Source organism: Lytechinus variegatus, chromosome 6, assembly GCF_018143015.1.
Source record: "Lytechinus variegatus isolate NC3 chromosome 6, Lvar_3.0, whole genome shotgun sequence".
Classification (NCBI taxonomy): Eukaryota; Metazoa; Echinodermata; class Echinoidea; order Temnopleuroida; family Toxopneustidae; genus Lytechinus; species Lytechinus variegatus.
Genome location: NC_054745.1, coordinates 31,578,739 through 31,604,816, shown reverse-complemented (window position 1 = coordinate 31,604,816; position 26,078 = coordinate 31,578,739). Strand labels below are relative to the sequence as shown.

At 38.1% G+C, this 26,078-nt stretch overlaps 1 protein-coding gene across 2 annotated transcripts; it reads left to right on the top strand.

Annotated features, from left to right (window-relative positions):
* Window positions 1-1,966: 1,966 nt before the first annotated feature.
* On the top strand, window positions 1,967-24,804 carry LOC121417368 (anti-sigma-I factor RsgI2-like). Of its 2 annotated transcripts, XM_041611055.1 has the most exons (9): window positions 1,967-2,029; window positions 3,643-3,795; window positions 4,587-4,702; window positions 7,164-7,223; window positions 8,890-9,054; window positions 18,291-18,417; window positions 18,454-18,697; window positions 22,381-22,791; window positions 23,937-24,804. In XM_041611055.1, the coding sequence occupies exons 2-9, from the start codon at window positions 3,651-3,653 to the stop codon at window positions 24,355-24,357; spliced, it is 1,689 nt and encodes a 562-aa protein (XP_041466989.1). In that variant the 5' UTR covers window positions 1,967-2,029; window positions 3,643-3,650; the 3' UTR covers window positions 24,358-24,804. The 2 variants fall into 2 exon arrangements, with proteins under 2 accessions (XP_041466989.1, XP_041466988.1); XM_041611054.1 differs by having other exon boundaries at window positions 18,291-18,697.
* Window positions 24,805-26,078: the final 1,274 nt, after the last annotated feature.

Sequence of the window (26,078 nt, the reverse complement as noted above, 5' to 3'; positions counted from 1 at the left end):
TCCAGGTGGCAAAAAATGGTAAAGGTTGTGCTTACTAAGTGTTAAAATTTCAATTTGGGTGGCAAAACTGTTACAAAACGTTTGAATGTATCCGTTTTATTCAATTGACTTAAATTGCAAGGGAAATGTAGGAAAAAATTTCGTAGGGTAAGTTTGATTTCGCCCTTTCCCCTTGACACAGCGTGAAAACGAGCATTTCTGCGCAAACAGAATTCTGCGAGCTTCACAAAAATGGACAGTGCTCACTAAAGCGTAACATTCTGTCAAAACTTTTACTTTCATTGAATAGATGATACCCAAACCCAAGATTATATGTGAAAAAATTACCCACATGTATATTTTTTAATTCCCAGGCCTTTTTCAAAGTGTAAACTTTTTTTTGATACGCACTGTAGATCTGTTTTTCGTGTGCATGCAAAATTCTTTCCCGCGAAACCAGCACCATACATGCATGTACATTACGACTGATGGTCATCATGGTATATGCCCCCTGAGCAGGCGGCGATCTACTATGACAGCTGGTTGGAGATTATGCTAATTATGCTAATTAAGCTAATTAGGCTAATTAATAAAAATTGCTCAAGGTTGCCAAGGTGGCAACCAAGCTGAATTTACTTCAATACCCATCTAGAACACGAATCAACAAAAAACCTTGTACTTAACAACTTTTGCAGGTCTTGTACACCCGGGGGGGCACTCAGTATATAATGCATAGTGGGTATGTGCCGCGGAGGGGACCCCCATTTTCACACTCAAATTTCCGTTCCAAGGCATAGCATTTTTGCCTTGTTGAGAAAAAGAACAAAGAAAGCCGCTCCAAGGCATAGCATTTTCTTCTTATCGAGAAAAAAGAAGAGAGAAATCCGCTCCAAAGCTTCGCATATTTTTCGTTACGCCGCCCGATCGCATTGAATGAGCCGCAATTTTGGTGAAAAGCGGCCGCAGAGCTCCCCCGGCGGAGGCCGCGCTAGCTGCATCATGCACACATGACCGTTCCGTAGGGATGTATACGCACTCAAACGCTGGCGATCCGTTCCAAGGACCCCCGTTTTCACAAACATTTGTCGTTCCGAAGCCCGTTCCGAGGACCCTCCTTTTTACAATAAGCCCGCTCCAAGGCCCCCGTTTTTTGTCTCGCCCGCGGCACACCCCCACCACTTTTTTGGTCGAGTGCCCCCCCCCCCCCCCGGCCCCGGGCTTGTACATGCCCTATGAGACCGTCTACTGGACTAATAAGAGCAATGATGATAACGATAATAACTTTATTGTAAGATTCATTTTTCATAATTTATTAAATGATCTGACTTGAAAGTCATTATTTATTGGACCAGTAACCAGAAGCAATTGTATGAATTGGTCTCCAATTCATTTTTACTGGTACAGTTAAAAATCAACTGGTCAAGTAAACATTTACTGGAAACCAGTAAAAATCTACTGGAAACCATTTATTGGACCAGTAACATCAGTTTAATGAAAAACAATTTAACTGGTATTACTAATTGCTTCAACTGGAATGCAATTGTTGGAACTGGTCTCCAGTTGATTTTTACTGGTCCAGTCAAAAATCAACTGGCCCAGTAAAAATATACTGGAAACCAGTAAAAAAAAAATACTGGAGTCTAACTGGTTTTTCCTTCTGGGATTGTGAACTGGAATAGCAGTTTTGTCCTCAGTTTCAGAGCTGCATGATAAAATGAATGCAAATCGTTTGCTCAGAGCAAAGACTTACGGTAAGTACTGTTGTTTCGATTCACCAATTTTCGACAAAGACCTTTTGCTGTTTTTTTGTCATGCACGACTGGCATTTGACAATAAATACTGGCAAAATACTTTTGTGTTCTGTACGGTACAGTACGCAGCTATAGCGCTGAGCTACCTAGCTTCTGCCGGCCGGCCGTCCGCCTCATATTATGTGTGTAGGCTAGCGATAGCATGTGTGTTCGAGTCGACCGTACCGTCTAAGACCACAGTACACAACGACGACGCAACTTTTGATGGGGACGAACGGTTCGTTGCTGTTGCAGTGCTGGTAAGCACAGTTTCCAATTATATCTTTGCCTTTGAATTTGGATATTATAAGATATTGGAATGATGGTCGCCATTATTTTCCGTATGCAGTGCTAGTGGAATGGTTACATAAATCAGTGAACTTTTAGTTTTAGAGTCGATAAACTCGGTGTCTGAGTGTTACTGTGTCCCACGTACTTATTTTTGCGTAAGGTGTAGATCTAAACGTAACTTTGCTCACTCAGTCACTGCACTCGCAGCCACACTGAAATTAAGTGTCGGAAAACGGGAAGGAAGAAAGTAAGGGAAAGAAAGAATAGGGGCAAATTTAAAGGAAAAAAAAAGAATGAAAAAAGGATGAAAGAGAGGGAGGAGAGAATAAGAACATAAAATGGAAAGAGAGAAAGAACAACAAGAAAAAGGAAAGGAAGGGAGAAGGCCAAGCAAAGAAAAGTATAAGGAAAGAAAAATTAAGGAAATGAAAAAGGAAATTTAAAAAAGAAGGAAAGAGAAATAAAAGAAACAACGATGAACAGAGAAAGAAAGGATCAGGAAAGAAGGATATGAAAATGATAAACAGAACAAGTAAAAAGACCAGCAGGAAAGACAGAAGGATGGAGAAAGAAGGGTAGAAAAAAGAGAAAAAAAGTTCAAACTTCAAGCAAACAAAAAATCTAATCTAACAAAAATCTTAATGATATTTTGATTTTTTGAATGTATTTTTAAAACTTTAGAAAACTAGAATGTTTTAGAAATGAATAAAATATCAACGTGAAACATTGTCAAACTTAAAAATTAGGTGAAACATCGTGACATCACACATGCATCTCTCATCCCATTACATGTTCGCATCGATCGCAACAAACTGTCTCAAATCCAAAGCTCAAACAACTAGATCTAGTTATGAAAACTCAACAACTTGTTCCTTCGATTACATCACCAAATCAGTAATCTGAGAATCCATAAGATATTTATAAAAAATTTCCTGCCGATTTCGTGAATATTTTGGTGGAAAAACTGTTTATCATGTGAGGTTGTTTGCACCATAGAGAATCTGCTGTCCTCCATGCCTAGCTAGTAGCCTGCCACATATAGGCAGTAGGCTAGTTTGTTTGCAATGTATTGGGTTAACAAGAAAATCACCGCAGAATTTGCAAAAGCAGGGTGCTACTTACAAATGTAAGCACTTGCCCGATTGCCCGGGGCAAGTTAGAGTTAGTGTCGGGCAAGTGTCTTGAAGTAGAGACCAAAACTACTTGCCCGAATTTGGCAAACAAAATTCTCACAGTATAATCACGAAAATTAGGGTCGATATGATGTGTATTGTGGTCATGGCAGGTAGATCAGTTCATGTCAAAAGAGAGAAAAGAACAATGGTTTATAAAACCGCAAAATTTTCTTTTGAAGAGATTGTACTTTTTTCAAGGATTTTTTTCGGGCAAGTAAAATAGATTTTTGGGCAAGTATTTGAAAAAGTACTTGCCTGACTGGGCAAGTGCTTCTAAAAAGTTATGTAGCAACTCTGAAAAGTTTACAGTTTATATCAATATTATTGATGTCATAGCTTCGTCATCTGTTAGTTATTGGATGAAAATTCTTCACTTTTCTATTTCTTTTCTTTTACATTAAATGTAGGAGCAGATATGGAGAAATCATTGTGCAACATTAACGTCGGGAACGAGGTATACTTCTTGAGCACGAGCATCCCTCCAGCCTCAAGGAATCAAGACTTTAGCATTGGTGTGACGCTTATTGAAGGAAGTTCACTAAAAGCATGGACAGGAACGTGTAAGTGGAGCCATATAGACCTGGGGGCCGTTTCATAAAGCTGTTCGTAAGTTAAGAGCAACTTTAAGAATGACTGGTGATCCTTTCTTACGTGCTTAACCATCATCAGTGAACATATCATTTACCACAAGAAAGGATCACCAGTCGTTCTTAACTTACGAACAGCTTTATGAAACACCCACCTGACATCTTGAAGGCCTTGAACAGGAATCCAACCCAAATAAAATTTTGTTTATATCGGAAGAAGAAAAAATCGGACAAGTACTTGGTGAAAGTTTTGACAAAATTAGACAAACTATGAAAAAGTGATGAATTTTCAAAAGTTGTAAAAAATGGGTTAACACTGTATGCATCGACACTTCAAATTAGCCACATTTGTGATGTCACAGTGATATAAAGCAAGGTCTACTCTCCCATCTACTCCAATAAAAAGTTTTACCTCTTCAAAAGAAAATTTTGTGGTTTTATAAACCATTGACTCTTATCTCTCTTTTGACATGAACTGATCTACCTTGTTATTGCATTTTTTTTTTTCAAAAGTGATTTTATCTTGCCTGCCATGACCAAAATTAGGGTCAATATCATATCATATATCGGCCCTAATTTTGGTTTTTCTACTGTGAGAATTTTGCTTGCCCAATTTGGGCAAGTAGTTTTGGTATTTTCTTCAAAACACTTGCCTGACTCTAACTTTTACTTGCCTCGGGCAAGTGCATACATGAATGTACATGTAGCACCCTGCCTTTGAGATAAATAAATTACACTTAAATTTTTTTTTGTACACTGTGTAGTTGGAGACACAAAAGAAAATGCAAAGCGCATTGACCTAGACGAACAGGAGCTGATTGATCTAACCCGTAAAGGGCTGACCCGACAAAACATGGGTGCAATCAATTTTGAATATCAGGTGAGTGATTGGGCATTACCATTCATTGTTATCATATTTGTAACAATAATAGATAATAATAATGAATAAATACTCTTACAACTACTGCTGCTACTACTACTACTACTACTACTACTACTACTACTACTACTACTACTACTACTACTACTACTACTACTACTACTCCTACTACTACTACTACTTCTACTACTACTACTTCTACTACTACTACTACTACTACTACTACTACTCCTACTACTACTACTAATACTACTACTACTACTACTACTTCTACTACTACTACTACTACTACTACTACTACTACTGCTACTTCTACTTCTTCTACTTCTTCTACTTCTTCTACTTCTACTACTACTACTACTACTACTACTACTACTACTACTACTACTACTACTTCTACTACTACTACTACTACTACTACTACTACTACTACTACTACTACTACTACTTCTACTACTACTACTACTACTACTACTACTAACACTTCTACTACTACTACTACTACTACTACTACTACTACTTCTACTAATATTACCATTACTGCTACTACTAATAATATTAATAATAATATTATTGATATTAATAATAATATGAACATTTCTAATTAGTAATAATCATGATGATGATGATGGGAATGATGTTTGGGATGATGATAATAATTATGATGATGATGACCCGACAAAACATGGGTGTAATAAATTTTGAATACCAGTTGAGTGGTAAGTTATGTACACCTTGATAATAGTCATGATACTATAAGTAATAATAATAATGATAATAATAATAATAGAATAATAATGATGATGATGATGGAGGTGATAATCATGATAATGATGATGATAATGATGATTAAGATCATTTAAATAATAATACTAATAATAATAATAATGATAAAAGAATGATAATAATGATGATAGTAATAATAATTAAAGGGGAATCCAGCCTTGGCCTTAAACAGTTGTGTTGGGAAGGAGAAAAATAAATTAAACAGAATGGTGAAAGTTTGAAAGAAATCGGCCAAGCAGTAAGAAAGTTATAGCTACTTTAAAATTGAAATCACTAATACTATGTAGATTCCAAATTGGCAACTGGGTAATTAAATCATCATTATTGACAAGGGGCAAGGACAACTTTCCCATAGGCCATGTACTTTATTATCAGGGATTTGTGGTTTTCTCCTAAGTACCCATTCCCCCGGGGCAGTAATCTAAATATAACCCAGGTAGTATATTGTTTTATGTCCTCATGAAAGAAAAATATAATTTGAAATAAAACTTTTGGGAAAATTGACAAATTAGCCATAATATGTATTGGAGTCCAAGGAAGAGTAGTCCTTGCCTTACAGTGCTATGACATCACATATGCTGCCAATTTGAAGTCTCCATGGGTAAAGTGATCACCAATATTTACAACTTAAAAGTTCATAACTTTCTTGTTGTTTGTCCAATATTCAAACCTTCACCTATCAACTTGTCTGATTTTTCTTTTTCTTATAAAAACAAGTTTTTATTTGGGTTGGATTCCCCTTTAAAATAATAAAATTCTTGTAGAGAGCATATAAAATTATAATATAACATGAACATCCCTGTGCACTTCCAAAGAACTTTGATTAAATTACTTGGCTCTAGTTCTGATGCCTTTTACCGCATGGAAGCATTGCAAGGAATAAATACCTGCCAGGTACCCATTTATTTGTTCTCGTTGATTTCATATGGGTCATTCTACCTGGTATAGGGTAATTTTTTTGCTGATAAACATGTATACCAGAACTTGATAAAAACAACAAATGTGTCTCACATACTGTATGTCTGCAAGGGAAATATGTCCATGTAGCGTTGTTAATAAAAAACAACAACAACAAATATGAATTGCAATGATTCCATTAAAGAAAAAAATAATCACACTCAAACCCGGATTTTTGTATGAGACCTTGTTTATATTGGCATATCAAAACTTAGCCACATCTAAATTAATCATCTCTTTTTATGATTTACATGTACATGTATATGGCCCTAACCTGATCGAAAGAACCATACGGTGTAAACACTTGTTGAAATTAACCCTTTGAGCTATAGCAAATGTTTATGAAAACAGAAACAAGGGGGGAGGGGTGGGGGTGGGAGATTATAAGAGATTTATTACGGCATATTGAGCATTTTTTTCAGACAAGATTAAAATATAGTGGTTTATGGGCATTCTCCCTAAATACAAAAAAAAATGAAATCCAAAAGCATACAAAATAATGTCATCTTTCTCACAAGTTCAATAAACAATTGACTTTATTTGAAAGAATTTTTGTTTATAAATACAAGGCTTTGTAATCATATAGTTTTACCATGAATACGTACCAATGATGATAGTTTTCCAATAAGTGTAAATTGCAATTTATTTTTTTTAGTATTTTGTTTTTCTTTCAATTTCATACATTTCATTTCATTGTTTGTTTTTCTTTTAAAATCAGATCATATCATTGAAAAACAATGTTGAGCTGTCGTGGAAGAAAGTCGTTTCATCTGTGAAGGTAATATGGAATGCCACTGGGGCTCGTAACATGAAGCTATCGATTGATTGTCCAGCTAATTTATAAAAATTGATTTGAGTTTTATCATGTTCATGTATGATCACTCATTAAAGGAGATACGAACCAACAGCGCCATCTCGAGTCCTCAACTACTCATACCTGGCCAGTTTCCTACCCATAATCCTAGTGTAGTCTAGTAATTTAGGCTCACTTTAATGATAACATGCTAATTGATTACTCAATGTATGTAAACCGCAATAATTATGTTACAAAGTACTAGCAAAACAGTTATTTTTTCCTCTCAAAACAGTTTAGTTTCTCTATACAAATACAACCATAGTTCAATGTATTCTCCGTAGTATTAGTAGATATCTGAAAACGTACAGTGCGTCCCACAAAAAACGAAACCGAGATTTATCGATGATTTATCATAACTTAATCACAAATACAATAGACAAATGACCTACCATTTTAAGCTTGGAATCTCCTCTTTCATCTGGAATTACTTATATTATTTCTCATTCAGGCATGAGTGAGCAAAGACAATTCGAAAAGGGGATTCCAAAAAGTTACTTGGCGGGCCGTATCTGGGTTTTTAAAAGAAAACCACATTTTTAAAAAGTTCAATATCTGCTCTTTATTTTGATACCTCAATTACAGAAAATGGTTATGGAATAACAAAGTTCTGGTTATTTGAAATAAGGCTTGAATTTCAATAATTTCATAAAATGAAGAGGTTTTACAGGCTGGCGTTCAAACTCACTCGACGCTCCGTTTTGTTGACGATCACCCATGCATGAACTCTGTTGTTACTGTGCGATTGCTTCTGTGGGAAACTGGAGAAAACGCGTTTATTTTAATGAAATTATGTAAATACAAGGATTGTTTCGAGGGATCATAACTTTTTTACTTCTTGACCATTTTTTGTGATTAAGGTATCAAATAAAAGAGCAGATCTATTGAACTTTTTAGTCATGTGACTTTCTGTTTGAAATTTAGATACACCCCGCCAAATGAGATTTTGGCATCCTTTCTTTGAATTGTTTTTGCTCACTCATGTGTGAATGCGGAATAATCTAAGTAGTGCCAGATGAAAGAGGAGATTCTTTTTTATATATCCATTGCAGGGTTGAGCTCTCTCCCTCACTGTGTACCTTTAAGCTTTTTTTTCAATACAAAATCGTAATTTGAGAAAAATCATCTCTATATGTCTCTATTTCATAAAACGTACACAAATTTGGTTAATGGATCAATGTAATTTCAGGTAACTTTTTTTTTCAATCATTTTGTTAAAACCAGGGTGGGATATATACTCAACGTTTCAATGTTTTTTTTTTTTGATCTGCAAGAGCAGTGGGCAATTTAGCTTGCATGCAGCTTCAGCGTGCACACCACACATTTTATTATGAAATACATTTTTTGGGGGGAAAAATACACTTTTTTTATCACAGAAAACACGTTTTTCATTCCCAGAGGTTGGCAGGTCCGTCTGAACTCAGCCACCATGACAGACAGGTAAAACCTAAATGCGAAATGTTTCCTTTGTAATAGGTTTTATACATGTATATACCAATTTGGCATTGATGCAGCATTTGGCTGGTTCCTGCTGGAGTTAGGTGTTAAATGCCTACCTTATTGATAATATGAAATCAATTTCATTGAACAGTTTCAAATTGGCAAGGTCATGCTGCAGGCTGTCAGCTCACCGCCTGAGGCCATCAAAGACATTCTTCTGCATTCCATCCAAACGATCACGGAGTTGAAGGACTCCATCTATCGACTGGAATCGGAGAAGGATCGTATTTCCAATGAAAGGACACAAGCTCTGAAGGTATGTCTACTTCTGTGTCTGATATTGACAGGGCAAAGGCTGTGGTGGTGGTGGTAGTTTAGCGTGGATTATAATTGTCCCGTATGTAAGCTGAGCAATGCTTAATTCTCCACGTCCTGGCAGTGTTAATTTTATCAGTTTGAGGTGCTGACAGGAAGAGAAAGGAAGATGTCTTTGTCAATGCCAGATAGTCTTCTTGAAGAGGCAAAGGCCCATATTCTGAAGTCGGGTTTAACTTAGACCATGGTCCAGCTCTGTGCTAAAATTATGGGAAGCCAAACGTTTGTTTACAGTGATTGCTTCTCATGTTTACTGTGCTCTTTACTAATTCTCTAATGGTGAAGACAACTTTCATACTTATCCTTCCTAGGCAGTTAATGAGGTTTTGGGAGTCAAATGAGCTGATACATTGACCCTCTACTGTAAAGCAAGGTTTCCACTTTGGCGAGTTGGAGTTGCGAGTCATACGCGAGCTGCGCGAGCTCTAACTCGCCTTAGCTCGCACAAGCTCGCGTGAAATTTACATTTTTTCCTGGAATTTGCTTCAGTGACAAAAGACTCAACATCGAGTTCACTACGCTCGCTGTACGAGTGAACCGAGCGCGAAATGAGTCAGGCCGAGCTTAGTACGAGTTGCAGTGACCTTTATACGACTTAAAGCGAGCTATGAACGAGTTATCAAGATTTTGTTACGAGTGATAAGAGTTTCATACGACCAAGGGACGAGATATGCACATTTTTTGGCACTCAAAGATGGATGCCGGCGGCGGTGGCGTCAACACCAAATCTTAACCGAAGGTTAAGTTTTTGAAATTAAATGGCATCATAACTTAGAAAGTATATGGACCTAGTTCATAAAACTTGACCATAAGGTTTATCAAGCATTACTGAACATCCTCCTTGAGTTTCAGGTCACAAGACCAAGGTCAGAGGTCATTTGTGGTCAATGAACTTAGACCATGTTTAGGGAATCAACATCAAAATCTTAACCTACGGTTCAGTTTTTGAAATGTCATCATAACTTAGAATATATATGAACCTAGTTCATGAAACGTGGACATAACATCCTGCTTGAGTTTCAAGTCACATGACTAAGGTCAAAGTTCAATTAGGGTCAATGGACTTTGGCTAATTGGGGTATTTGTTAAATTAACATTATAACTTTGAAAGTTTATGAATCTGATTCATGAAACTTGAACATAAGAGTAATCTGGGGAGCGTTTCATCAACATTTTTGTCCGACAAGTTGTCAGGTCTGACATCTTTCCCTGATGTTGATTGGCTGGGAGGCACTGTTCCTATGGTAACTGTCGGATAAAATGGGACTTGTCGGATAAAACGCCTGACAAGTCCTTTCATGAAACGCTCCCCAGGTATCACTAAACATCCTGTGCAAATTTCAGGTCACATGTCCAAGGTTAAAGGTCAATGAACTTTAGTGATGTTCGGGTGATCTGTTGAATTACCATCATAACTTAGAAAGTTTATAGATCCGATTCATAAAACTTGGATATAAGAGTAATCAAGTATTACTGAACATCCTGTGAGAGTTTCAGGTCACACGACGGTCAAAGGTCATTTAAGGTCAACGAACTTTGGCCATGTTGGGGGTATTTGTGGAATTACCATCATAACTTTGAAAGCTTATGGATATGATTCATCAACTTGGATATTAAAGTAGTCAAGTATCACCGAACATCTCATGCCAGTTTCAGGTCACATGACCAAAGTCAAAGGTCATTTAAGGTTATTGAACTTTGGCCATTTTGGAGATTAATACTATATTGCTGTCATAACTTTCAAAGTTTAGATACAGTTTATAAAATGTGGATATAGGGTAATCAAGTATCACTGACAACTGAAGTCTTAGGTCACATGATCAAGGTCAAATGTCATTTATTGTCAATGAACGTAGTATTGTATCATTGTATGAATGGTGTTTTTGTGAATAATTATTTTATAGTAGTTTTCAAAGTCAGCACTGCTACTATATTGGATAGCGTGATGCAGGTTAGACTGCCAGAGGCGCTCCACTTGGACCTTGTCTAGTTTGATGTCTTGTTCTTTTACCTTGGCTCTGCTCGTCATTGAACTTTTCTTCCGTTTCAATTGTCTCTTCCTGCACTTCTTCTACCCTTGTTTGAATGTCATCTTCTTTCGCTGTTTGCCCTACCTGAATGGCCACAACTCTTGGATCTTTTGGATCGAGGCATATTTCTCTCCTTATTTGTTTAAAGTTGTAATAATGCAGTGGCAACAGCCTTTTTAAAAGTAATTGTACATTGCGTGGGTCAGTTAAAATGTTCACTTTAAAATAAACTCCCTCCTTGGTTTCAATAAATATCAATTGTTATTAATATCAATGATTAGATCATCTAATTTTCTTTAAAATGATACCCTACATTATATGATTATGGTTCACGTGGAGGTGCAGTGCCTTGAAATGTGTGGCAAGGTCAAAATTCAAAAATTAAGTTGCAAAGTGACACAATAATGAAAGTCACTGTTCCTTTTTCCGTGGTGATGAGTGAGTTTTTTAAGCGGTTTCTTTTGAGTTTGATCGGTAATCTCGCCTCGGTCTTAGTAAATATCAATGAATAGTTCATTTAATTTTCTTTAAAATAATACTTTCCATGATGTGATTTTGGCTCACATGGAGGTGCAGTGCCTTGAAATGTGGGGCAAGGTCAAAATTCAAAATTTGCAAAATGACATAATATTGAAAGTCACTGTTCTTTTCATCCATGATGATGAGTGAGATTCTCAGCAATTGTTTTCATGCACCTTATCATCAACATTCAAATGGAATCAAACATACCTCTGCACAAGCAAACACACAACAAACAAACATAAACCACAAGAAAACATTATGAAATGAAAAAGCAGGGCCAATGGACTTTCATCTGTATTGACACAGACAAAAGAATCATGTTCTGTATTGACCCTCCATGATTATTTCTGCTCGTTTTGCAGCTTTTTACTTCAGACCTCATCCAACACTTTTCAATTTTGCTCTTTTTTATGACATGATCATAACAAGCATGGGATCATTTTAAAGGGAATCAAATGATCTTTTGAAAGATATCAAATATGCATTGTGTAAAATTTGGAGTCGGGAGAAATTAATGGCCAAACTCAGATTTCCAAACTTTTTTGCTCGTTTTGCAGCTTTTCAATTCAAACTTCATCCAACACTTTGAATCCTGCTCTTTTCGTGATGACATGATCATAACAAGCATGGTATCATTGTAAAGAAAATCGAATGACCTTTTAAATGATGTCAAATATGCAATGTGTAAATTTTGGAGTTGGGAGAAATTAATGGCCAAACTCAGATTTCCAAACTTTTTTTGAGGGGTTTATATGTGGGGAAAATATAGATCACTGGACATTTATCATTCAGCTGGCATGCCTCTGAGCCCTTGCCACGCACTCGGAATAAACTCATACGAAACTCGCTGTAACTCGGGGTGCTCGATCTAAAGTCGCGCTAATCTCGTGGGCACCTCCACTTGACTCGTAAAACGATCGCAATGCTCGTATCTCGCTCTTGAAAACTCGTAACGCACTCGCGTATACTCAGATGTGGCGAGTTATAACGAGTTTTTGTGAGTTTATCTCGAGCTTCTTACGAGTTATTACGAGTACTGCGAGTATACAACGAGTTGAGGTCAGTTCAGCACGAGTTACAACGAGTTAGCAAAATTTTTGAACATGTTCAAAAATTTTGAAACTGCTCACGACTTCAAGGAGAGTTGTCCCGAGCTTGAACGAGCTCCGCCGAGTCATGCCGAGTTGTCGCGAGTTATCCCGAGTTTCATGGTGAGCTTTATGCGAGTTATCGCGAGTGCCTCATTTTGGCACCTCGCTATAACTCGCCATAACTCGCGATGTTAACTCGTCAAAGTGGAAACCTTGCTTAAGAGATTTATGTAACAACCGGCTTTCCATAGTTAAACCACAACTTAAAACCTGAGTTTGAATTAAACCCGACTTCAGAATACGGGCATAGTGTGGAAACGTATAAATGGACAAAAAACTCCTGTGTAGGAGACTGATAATTTCATAAAAGTGGAGATCTACGTTTATCACTAAAATGCATAGAGGCATCGTAGCTTTTGGTTTTAATGTGATGCATTCTTTGAAAGAGTATGAACCGCTGTGCGTGTATTCTTTTTTTGAATGTGCTGATATTTAAAGGGGAATGAAACCTCTGGAATAAATAGGCTTTTGTCTAAACAGAAAAATAAAAAAACCCAGCTCAACGAAAGTTTGAGAAAAATCAGACAAATAATGAGAAAGTTATGAGCATTTGAAAATTTCAATCACTAATGCTATGGAGATCCTCCTTTTGGCAATACAACAAGGTACATGTACATGTGTTCTGTCAATTGTGAACAACTTTCCCTTTGATTGACTACCAGATACCCCAAAAATGTCTCTTTTTGCTTTAATATGGTGAAACAAATTCTTAATATCCATGGGGTATTCTTTAAAACTCTCTATTACATGCCCTCCTATAGAAAGAATACATGAATAAAAGTGGCAATTAAAGTGAAATATATACTCATAGAAGTTAAGGGTGGAGTTCTTCACAGGTGACATCAAACATCTTTGTCGCATTGCCAATGTGAGGATCTCCATAGTGATCGCAATATTCAAATGCTCATAACTTTCTCATTATTTGTCCGATTCTTCTCAAACTTTTGCTGATCTGTTTCTTTGATTTTCTGTTTTCACACAAGCTTTCTTGTTCTAAAAGTTTCATTCTCCTTTAACAATTCTGAAAAAAATAAAAATTTCTGCACTGCACATTGTCTACGTGACTTGTATAATATGACAGGGCGATCTCTTGGTTTTAGTGTTAAGTACAATGTGAGAGATGATACGTGTACATGTATGCATGGACGGAAATTCCAGGGGGATGTGTCCCCCTACCAAAGATAGTAGGGGGGACACAATATCAAATGCCCCCCTACTATTTTTGGTCGTTTTTGATAAAGAAAAATACATCACTTCACAATCCAAATAATGTATTTATTTTGGACTAAATGACCGTATATTTTGGGTGAAAGCCCTTTTTTTATTATTTTAATTTTTTTTTTGCTCGTCAAATTTTCTAGGCCCTGGTCCCCCTACCATTGGGGACAGATTTCCGCCCATGCATGTTTGGTTTTAATAGTGTTAAGAACAATTGGACAGATGATACACGTTCATCCTGTGAAAGGACATTTGCTTCTGCGACAATTGCTCCTGTCTTCATTTTATCTAAGAATGTAGGGTTAAGGGCAAAAAGTTGCAGAAGGGTTTTATACATGTATTACATATATGTTTAGGTTGAGGTAGGGTATAGTATCAAACCCAGTATTGAAGTTGGCCATTGGCCTACTCTGTGGAATTTAGAGCGGGGCAGTTGTCGCCAGAGCAAATGTCATCGAATCATTTATCTTCAGCATTTCCCATTGTTGGAAATCAGCTGGTAACATTCGGACAGATATACAGTACATGACATTTAGGTTAAAGATAATCAATACATTGTATTCATATTGAAAATTTTTGCTACTTGCACCGAAGTAGAGTCTAAAAATAAATGGTTTATTGAGTTGTTTGGTCCAGTGCCATTTGGTCTAATGCCCAAGCCATCCAATATAATTTGGTCTATTACCAGTTTGTCCAATATCACCCATCCACTGTTTTAGTCGAATAACCATTTACATGTTGGTCTATGAGCATTTTGTTTGACCCCATCATGTCTGATTGGTATGTGGTCTATTAATATTTATTCCCTAAGCCATAGTCAAATACCATTTGGTGAACTTGCCAATCTGCCATTAGGTTTATTCATCATTCAGCCCTAAACCAATTTGTCCAGTGGCCACACATATTGGTCTTTATTTCTGTCCATTCATATTTCATATGGACTGCAATATTTTGGTCCGATGATCAAATAGTCCAATTGCTACGTGGTCTATTTAACACTCAGTCCAATCATCTGGGTCCTGTTTCATAAGCATATGCTCATTCCCTAGTTCAGTATCAGCCAATCAGATTGAATGATTTCAGTAGCTTTTAACTGTTATTGCAAATTTGTTATTACTGCAAGTTTAATGAAACCAGCCCCAGTAGATGATGATGTTAATAATAGTCTACGATATCTATACATAGTGTTACCACAAAGAAGGTATCTAAACTCTTCGATAGGAAAATAGAAAGACAAAAGGAATTTCAGACAAAAAACGAGAGGGAGCTACATATGCCAAACAAAGTGGATATTCAATTGCTGTTTGGTCTATAAAATTTGGATAACTACATGGAAAGGGGAGAGTCATCCAGACTGGGGGGGGGGGGGGATTTCTTGGCAGGTTCTGATATATACATACATTACATTACTTCCAATTTTCATTCAGGGCTATTCCATATAATATGTATGTTTGGCCCCCTATATGTGGGACCTTCATGAAATCTGGACTGTCTTTGATTACTTGTTCTTTTGACACTCTATAATGCTCTCAAATGACCATGACCTGGTTAGTTTATGAAGTGAAGGAAGATATGAGAAAACTTGGGGCTGGACGTACAAAAAAGTTTCATTTTATGGAATTGCCGTTTTTCTGGACGCAGCAACTTTGTACACACCAGTGATACTGGCTAGTACAGTAACAGTAGGCATGAAAATGTCTTAATGAGCATTTTTTCACTGAAATTTTAGCTTAATCCACAACGTGAGACTTGTCTGTCTAGCTTGGACTAGGGAAATAGATTTGCCAATGTAACCAATTGAATATGAAATTTATACTTGATAAATGTACATGTAGGCCAAATGACCAAAACAGTGATCTTCAGGACATTCTGGTAATTGGACCAAGTGGTAATTAGTCCATGTGGTATTGGACGGAATTTAATGAAGCCAAAATGGTTTATGGACCAAGCAATCAAGACCAAGTGCTAAGTAGACCTAATGTTTAAAGTTCATGTGTAAATTGGGGGAAAATAGTGTTCAGGGAGTGAGTCATGCATTGGTTGTAGAGCATCATGGCCCAGTTGATCGGTCTCTGGACTGTGGAACAGCGGGTCGTGGGTTCAAATCCCAGCCATGGCGTAATTTCCTTCGGCAATAAATTTATCCAGATTGTGCTCCATTCGACCCAGGTGAAGTAAATGGGTACCGGCAGGAAGTAATTCCTCAAAAAGCTGTGTGCACCGAATAGGTAGCCCAGCTTAGCCGGGGTAATAATAGCAGGGCCCGCTGGGAGAACAGTTTTCAGAAATGAAGTGGCTACCTTGGGTAAATATACCTTTATTATAATTGGTTGTGGACTATAAAGTGGTTATTGGATGATATAATCAGTGGAAAAAAGTTCATAGTTTGACCATTGGTCGTCAGCTGAATCACAGATAGACAAACCGCTAATAGACCAAATGATGTTTAATAGACGATGTAGACATTGGACCAGATGGCACTGGACTTAATGGCAAATCTCAAGCACTTACATGTAGGTGAGTACTTCTCAGTTTTAATTCGCAACTTTTATACTAAGTAATGTTTGTGATTTGCTTGAATTTATTCACATTTTTTATGTCCCCGTCCTTTTTAGCCAACCAGGGGGAATTTATGCGACATTTACACCAATTGAGCATGATATGTGGACTTTAAAAGAAAGTAATTGCAGCAAACAATTATTTCATGAGAAAGCATTTTAATCCAGGTTTTACTACCAAATTATCATAGACCTAGATCAGGTACATTGAAATCAACTTATCTTTGTAAAATCATAACAATCTTAGCTGAAAACCGATTATTCTAATGATAACTAACACAAAAAGGCATATGTGGGACAGTGTATTAATATTGCTTGGAAAAATACCCTACATTTGATGGAAGTCTGCTTATTTTTTCTCATTTCTCAGCAATTACACATTTGTTTCCAGATCAATTTGGCACATATTTTGTATTTATACATATACAAACACTTGGGTGGTCATTTTATCGGATCCTGTTCAAACTTAATATGAGATTGTTAAAACAACTGGTATAATTATCTTTAATGGTAATTGGACCAAAGGATCAATTATAAGACAAGAGGGTAATTAGACAAGTACTTAGACCACCTTGTAGGTCTTGCATCTGCCCATTTTCTTTTCGAATTTATTGTATAGGCCTACTGAATATCTGTATTTTTATGGCCATTATATGAGAGTAATATTCAGCAAAATAAGACCATTTTCAATGGGACTGTTCTTGCTTTGATTGTGCCACTCTTCTTGAACTAGATTTTCATCCCATAATGCATTGCAATCAAGCACGAATCCCTACACTTACTCTCCTTCCCTCGTTTTCCGCCTGTTCTCCGTTTCCCATCCCTCTTTTCTCCCCCTTCCTGAATCCCCCTAACCCTTTCTCCCTCCCCCTTCCTCCTACCCCCTTTCTCCTGCCTCTTTCCACTTTATTCTATATATTTGCCCTTCCCCCTTCCTTATTGCTCCTACAGCTCCTTTCACCTGTTCCTTTCTTCATTCCCCTCCATTCTCTTCACCCCTTCCCCTCTTTAATATCCCTCATTATTCCCCCCTCCCCTTTTCACATTCTCCTCCTTGCTACTTTTCCATTCCCCTGGGCTGCCCCTTCTCCTAATCCTTTTCCCTTCCCATCCCCCCTTCCCATTTCTCCCTCCCTACTGCCCCTTCTGTTTTTCCTTTCCACTCCTCTTTCTCTTTACCTTCTAAATTTCCTATTTCCCCCTTTTTTGTTTGCATTTCCCACTTCCCAATCTCCATTGCCCCTTTAAGTCTACTCTTCTCCATTTAACCTGAAGTTTCCCTTAGCGTTTCTTCCTTTAATCTTCCCCATCTTCCCCTTCTTTCCCTTCTCTATTTCACATTTTACTTTCTTTGTTTCCTTTCCCATTCCCTAATACTATTTCCCCTTTCATCCCCCCTTTGCTTGCCCCTTTCTTCTTCCTCTACTCCTTCCCAATTCCACTGAGGTCCCAATTGCCTCTTCTACGTTACCCTTTCTCATTCCCCTTTTCCCCTCCTCCCTTTGCCCTTCCCCCTTTGCCTTGCCATTTCCATCCCCTTAATTCCCCTCTGTCCTGGATCCCATAATTCCCTTGTCACTTGTTATAATTCCCTTGTCACATGTTATCCTATACAATCTAGTAGAGTTGGTTCAACCGTATTATATATGCTATTTTGCGTCAAAAACTTCATGATTAATTTCACTTTTTCATATGCAGCCTCTAGAAATAAAGCCAGAGCCAGCTCCAAGTCCAAGCCCAAGTCCAGTTCCAGTCCTAACCTCAGTTCCTGTCCTTAGCACAATGCCAGACCTGAGCACAGTACAAGGCCCACGTACAGTTCCAGGCCCACGTACAGTTCCAGGCCCAAGCACAGTTCCAGGGCTAACCATAGTTCGAAATCTAAGTACAGCTCCAGGCCTAAGTGCAGTTCCAGGCCAAAGCACAGTTCCAGGCCCAAGTACAGTTCCAGTGCTAAGCACAGTTCCAGACCTAAGCTCATTTCCAGGCCCTAGCACAGTTCCAGGCCCAAGTTCAGTTCCAGGCCTAAGAACAGCTCCACGCCTAAGCACAGCTCCCAGCCCAAGTACAGCTCCTAAGAAACTAATTCAAAGGCATTCTAATCGGTAGGTGGACCATTGGGATTTATACAACTCATACAAACTAGATTCTTGCACTTTGATTGGTTGAAAGCCATTCATAAGTTGATCCATTTTGTGCTGCATGCAAATTATATTTTCCATTGCATGGCGACCTTGCATTTTTTATTTTTCCATTGCATGGTTGATCTCTTTTCGTCAGTGTGTACCACTTAGCCTTTGTGTGTACACTGTATGTACATTTTGTATGTGTGTGTTTGCGCTCATCAAAGTGACGCATCAACCAGGCTGTCTGTGCACTCAGATTCATGAATCAAAGCTCGTCGCAGAAGAACGAAAAAAATTAACTGCTTTCATACACGGGGAAAATAATTACATGTATGTTTTTAGAGAATTTGAATTGTTGGACAAAGGCAGAATATATTTTAATTCCATCTGCTTTTATTTTTCTTTTTCTATATTGTCAAATAACACAATCTAGAAGGGTCCTTGTATGAACCAAATGATGCATGTCTTCATTCATCCATTATGCTACCTATCCACTCACTTTGAGGCTGTGCTCAGCCCATTGCAATCGGCCTAACGGATTCGTGCATGGGATTGAACAGATCCTCAACTTGCATGAGGATAGATCGCATAATGAACTCATTTGCATGCATCATTTATATGCATTGGTGTAAAGAGCTCAATAACTTAATAGTTCACAGCACTGTATCTATGATAAAATTTCTTTTCGTCAAAAAGTCCTTTAACCCTAAATAGACTGGGCTATTTCGACACCTAAGAAGACTGGGGGGGGGGGGCTGATTCAGCCCCCCCCCCCTTATGATCTCGGCCGTCGATAGCGTGATCGCTACGAAAATTGGCACATTGGCATTATCTACAAAACTATAACATCAAATACTGCAAAAAATCTCATGTCTCATTAATTATGCTAATTTATGCGTAAAATCATAATTTTGATCTAATTATTAAAATAATGCCCCTGAAATTGATTTAAAATAAAAATCAAAATCACATTCATTTTCTTATGTATTCCATTGTTTTCTAAATTTCTTATGTATTTCTTTGTTTATTGACTTTTTGTTTTTTATTGTTTTTTCGATGGAAATTGTCGGGGACTTTATTTTGACCATAAACAAGATAAAATTAATTGATTTTAAGCAGTAAAAGGAGAAATAATGATACATATATGAATTTTGGCTAAGAACACTATTTGCATTGGATTTGTACACAAATTCACGTTTTTGAGTAATTTTGGGTCTGAAATGTTACGAAATGTTGCGTAATTTTGGAACCGCGTACCCGGGGTCACAATTTTTGTCTCAAAAGTTGCGTGAGACTTGAAAGTAAAAAGTCAGTGAGTGACGCGGTCAAAAAATTTCGCGCGGCGGACTTCTCGTGAAAAATGTCGAGGGGGGGGCTGAATCAGCCCCCCCCCCTCCAGTCTTTTTAGGGTTAAGTGACCTGCCACCCCCAAATTACTCTTGAGATTAGATCCCATCCGTGAGGTCGTCCTATCCAAGCCCTACCAGTATATGCCTGAAAAAAGAAATTGCGTGAACGCCAGACATTACGAAAATTTCCCGTTTGATTCTCGACCTCACTTCGGACTGCAAACTGCGGTCGCATACCCCATTTTGCGTTTGCATATTTATCTCATTTCCAACCCCGATAAACCCATCTTGGCCAGGTAATCCCCTTGTCTCGATTTCACCACCACGGGCCAGCTAAACGAGCGTTGAGCCAAGGACGAAATGATAAACAACAGCTGTGCTATTATGTAAGACTTGTCTGCCTGTAGAAGGATCTTCGGAATGAAATTATTGTATTCGATATTAATCACGTTTTCAAAGGCATATTACATTCAGACATCCAATACTAGTCCATTTTCAATTTCGAACAAAGAAAATCGACCTCGAAATAAGGAAAGTATGCGGAATAAAAATTACGGTATGCTTAGCATGCAAGGACCGCGATGCATCCCATCTAGTTTCTGTCCGTACAGCAAGAAAATATGGGATGCATGCCATTCACTCGCGCAACGATACAGTCTTAACGAAAGAAAGGAAGGAAGGAAGGAAGAGAGAGAGAAAGAAAGAAAGAAAAAGAAAGAAAGAAAGAAAGAAAGGAAGAAAAAAGTTTCTATCAACGCGTGTATACATGGAACTCCATGCAATCACCAGAACATACATTGCAATCCATCGTGTGTGGCCCCCAGGCCTGCTGTGACCGTTGATGCTGGGGTGTATTATCTTCGGACCGAGGTCAAGAAACAGGTGTTTCTATACTTAAATTTCATGCTTGAGGGCAATAGGGTTTTGAGAAGAGATTTGATGATAAGGGAAACTTGGGGTATACTGCTCTTAAACACAAGATTTTCGTCATGATGTAGTATGACCTACAGTATGATGTGGAACATGAAAACAGACGTTCGATTTTGTCATAGGGGCTGTCTTGTCAAGGCCCAACCAGTATTAGGGCTAGAACAATGGTTCTTGAAAACCATGCATTCCTTGTTGCATTTTCCATTCTTTAACCCTGAAAAGACTGGGGGAGGGGGCTGATTCAGCCCCCCCCCTCAACATTTTTTGTGATAAATCCGCCGCTTGAAATTTTTTGACCGCGTCGCTCGCTGACTTTTTACTTTTAAGTCTCGCGCAACTTTTGAGACCAAAATTGTGACTCCGGGTAAGCGGTTTCGAAATTATGCAATATTTCGTATGCAGACCCAAAATTACTTAAAAAACGTGAATTTGTGTACAAATCCAATGCAAATAGTGATTTTAGCCAAAGTTCATAAGTGCATCACTATTTTTCCTTTTACTGCTTGAAATCAATTAATTTTTTGGGGTCAAAATAAAGTCCTCGACAATTTCTATTGAAAAAACAATAAAAAACAAAAAGTCGAAAACAGAGAAATACATAAGAAATTAAAAAAACATTAGAATACATAAGAAAATAAATGTGATGTTGAAATTCTTTTAAAAATAATTTGGATCAGATGCATACCTAGAGTATGTGGAACAAAAATTAGCATTTTAGGAGCATTGTTTTATTAAATAGAGCAAACTTATGATTTTGCGCATAAATTAGCATGATTAATAAGCAATGAGATTTTTCACAGAATTTGATATTATAGTTTTGTAGATAATGTGCATGCCAATTTTCGTCGCAATTGAGTGATCGACAGCCGAGATCTTAAGGGGGGCGGCTGAATCAGCGCCCCCCCCTCCCTATTTAGGGTTAACAAGAACATGGAACATTTTTGCTCACCCTTTAGTATGGCATGGAAAATTGAATCAGACCTTTATCTCGTCCGCGAGATCGTCTTGACCCAGCCCCTCCCAGTATAGGGCTCAAATGAAAGGAATGCGTCAACGCCTGGGAGGAAATCGCGAAAGCCATGCATTTATTGATGTATTTTTGGTTCTGAAATTCATTAACAAGTACATGCATAATTTGCTTTATTTCTTATTTTTTGCTCACCCTCTAGTATGGCGTGGAAAATTGAAGAAGCAGCCTTTCATCTCGTCCGGGAGGTCGCCCTAAACCAGCCCTTCCAGCATAGGGCTAAAACGGAGGAATGTGGCAACGCCTGGGAGGGAATTGCGAAAGCCATGCATTTATTGATGTATTTTTGGTTCTGAAATTCATTGACAAGTTCATGCATCATTTTTTTTATTTCTTATTTTTTGCTAACCTTCTAGTATGGCGTGGAAAACTGAAGCCGACTTGCACCTCGTCCGGGAGGTCGTCCTGACCCAGCCCTTCCAGCACAGGGCTAAAACGAAGGATCGCGGCAACGCCTGGGAGGAAGTCGCGAGAGCCATGCGGATCAGAGGTCACAAGGTGGACAAGAGGGCCGTCAGAGACAGGACCAAATGGATGATGGAGAGACAGAGGGAAAAATCTATGAAGGAGAAGATGGAGGGTTGGATTGAGGTGGAGGAGACGGAGGAGGAGCGGACGATCCGTCAGAGCGTGGAGACGTTCATCCAACTAGAAGAGGAAAGAGAGCGTCTATCGAAGGACATGGAGGAGGAGCAGGTGCCGGCTCAGACGATGGATACTTCAGAGTTGTGGGAGATGGTGTCCAGCAACCCACACGATGAAAGGAGGTAGGGATTATTGTTTATGAAGAAATTTACATGTAACCATAAAGGGAAAAGAAAGTAGTTGCAGTAGACAATTATTTCATGAGAAACATGAGAAATACTTGAAACACCCCCCTCCATTCCACAGAAAGCAAGACCTCTATAAAAAGACTGCTGTAAGATCATGAAATTTGCTTGATCTTTCATTGGTTTTTTAATGAACTTTCAAAGATCTCTGATTCCTGATGGATTTTTCAGTGGTCCTCGTGGTCTCTGTGATCTCAAAAACTTTTTGAAACTCTTGAAAACAGTCTTTCAGCGGTCTTATAGGAAAACAGTCTTTTGATGGTCTTTCAGCAGTCTTGTACCAATATCATTACCATTTATTTTTGATCAACTAATTGTGCTAATTAATGTAAAATCATACTCAGGAACCGCGTACTTAGGCATTGTAAATTTGCACATCAAAGAACAAAAGAGTCATGAAACGCTGTGGCACAATCTTTTGGTGTTATATGGTTACATTTATTACAAAAAATTATGGGGGGGGGAAGGAAAATAGATTTTTGTATGGGTTCTATTCTTCACAAGAGGGCAGTTGCAAAAGTTTTGGGGATAAATTTGTTTGTTTGAGAAGCTACTGGTGGGGACGGAGACAGGTAATTACTGTATAGATTAAATTCAGATAGCATTTATCTGCGATATAGAGAATATAGATCTACCAAGTTTTCGTGATTATCGCTTGAAGCAGATCTATAGAAACAGGATTGCACCATTATACCATTTCTGGAATTTATACAAATTGATGGTAAAGTCATCTGTCATTCTTATGTACATGTGTTGCCTATACTGAATTAACACATCCTTTGTCTTTTCAATGTATTTACTTTTTTTTTTATTGACATTACCATGGCGTGTTTTCCTTCAGCAAGACATTTTCTCACATTGTGCTGCACTCAACCCAGGTGAGGTAAATGGGTACCGGCAGGAAGTAATTCCTCAAAAAGCTGTGCACACCAGAATCGGTAGACTAGCTTAACCGGGGTTATATAAGGGTGCCTTGAGCACCTAGCAAGGTGGATACATGTGCTATACCAATCCAATATTTTTTTTAATTTTTATCTACATTTATATGAACTCAAAGAAAAAAAAATTATTTTCCTTAGCAGAACCCATGATGAAGCGACGGAAGTAAGCACGACATCGACGCAAAGGACGACCAACAAACGTGGAAAGTACAACGTCATGCCAAAGAGGTTAAAAAAGAAACCATGGAGGAAAGAAGAAAACTGGCAAAGGGAAGAAGAAATAACCAGGAGACAGGAAGAACGTAGGAAGGACCGGAGGTTCGAGATCCTGCAGGAACAGCAGATGCACCAGCAGCAGCAGTTTCAGAAGCAGCAGCAACGGTTGCAGCAACAGTTTCAGATGCAACAACAGCAGTATCAAGAGCAGCAGCAACTGATGCAGCAGCAGCTGCTCCAGCAGCAACAGATCATGCAGCAACAAGTCAACCAAAATCAGACGTTGATGATGGCGGTACTTAACCCTTCGAACCAGAGAGGCCGAAGAAAGCCGACCGCGCAGTGAAGCTGTAGATACTATAAAGGCCAGTGTTTCGGCCTGGAGCCATGTGGCTAGAAGGACATTGTTGAGGGTGTGCACTTAAAGAAAACCAAAAGCCATTGTGAGAATCGATCTTATTGGAAACAGTAATATGAGAGGAGCACCTTACTACAAGTTTCATCAAATCAGTCATACAAGAGTTACATGTATATGATTTTGAAATGAAATGTCTTGTTATTTCTATGGGGAAATCCTCAAATTGGCAAACATCCCTCAAAATGACTGTTTTGTGGACAACTCTCCATTTGCTTTATACACCAATTGTTATATTTTCCTCATTGTCTTGCTCCCTCCTTGGCGCAACGTGTGTCACGGGGAAGTGTAATTCATATCCCATATATGGCAAGGCCTGTAGGAGATAATCAGAAGATCATAAGTATAGATAAATGGGAAAACGTGAAAAATTGATCTACGAACTAAAAATTATTGAGGATTGTGTACAAACTGCAATTTTCGAGCATTTTTGCCAATTTGAGGATCCCTATTATAAGTACAGCAGACTATTCAAACTTCCATAACTCTCTTATTTTTTAACCTATTTTGATGAAAACTGTTATAAACTGCTCCTCTCATTTTATTCTTTCCAATAATAAAGAATTTCGATTTCCTAGGTTTTTGTCTCACCTGCGAAGCAAAGTGAGACTATAGGCGCCGCTTTTCCGACGGCGGCGGCGGCGGCGTCAACATCAAATCTTAACCTGAGGTTAAGTTTTTGAAATGACGTCATAACTTAGAAAATATATGGACCTAGTTCATGAAACTTGGACATAAGGTTAATCAAGTATCACTGAACATCCTGCATGAGTTTCACGTCACATGACCAAGGTCAAAGGTCATTTAGGGTCAATGAACTTTGGCCGAATTGGGGATTTCTGTTGAATTCCCATCATAACTTTGAAAGTTTATGGATCTGATTCATGAAACTTGGACATAATAGTAATCAAGCATCACTGAAAATTTTTTGCAAGTTTCAGGTCTCATGATTAAGGTCAAAGGTCATTTAGGGTCAATGAACTTTGGGCGAATCGGGGGTATCTGTTGAATTACCATCATAACTTTGAAAGTTGATTGGTCTAGTTCATTAAACTTGGACATTAGAGTAATCAAGTATCACTGAACATCCTGTGCGCGTTTCAGGTCACATGACCAAGGTCAAAGGTCAATGAACTTTGGCCGAATTGGGTGTATCTGTTGAATTACCATCAACTTTGAAAGTTTATGGATCTGATTCATGAAACTTGTACATAAGAGTAATCAAGTATCACTGAACATCCTGTTCGAGTTTCAGGTCACATGATCAAGGTCAAAGGTCATGTAAGGTCAATGAACTTTGGCCATGTTGGGGTTTTTTGTTGAATAACCATCATATCTCTGTAAGTTTATTGGTCTAGTTCATAAAAAGTGGACATAAGAGTAACCATGTATCACTGAACATCTTGTGCGAGTTAGAGTAGTATTCAAAGTCAGCACTGCTGCTATATTGAACCGCGTGATGCAGGTGAGACGGCCAGAGGCATTCCACTTGTTTGTTTACTGACTCAGGGAAAAGATAGAGTAAGATTACAGTTATGAGCACACTGGCACCTGTGAATTTACCTTTTGGGGCTCTGCTGCATAAAAGAATGACTTTGCCATATATCATTACGTGAAACCCCCGTTTGGATAAAGACTGCAGTTCAGATTGC

Coding starts and splice junctions, on each gene's coding strand:
- LOC121417368 (XM_041611054.1), top strand. CDS start 3,651: ATGGAGAAATCATTGTGCAACATTAACGTCGGGAACGAGGTATACTTC. Junction 4,703..7,163: donor CAATCAATTTTGAATATCAG/GTGAGTGATTGG, acceptor TTTTAAAATCAG/ATCATATCATTGAAAAACAA. Junction 7,224..8,889: donor AAGTCGTTTCATCTGTGAAG/GTAATATGGAAT, acceptor TTCATTGAACAG/TTTCAAATTGGCAAGGTCAT.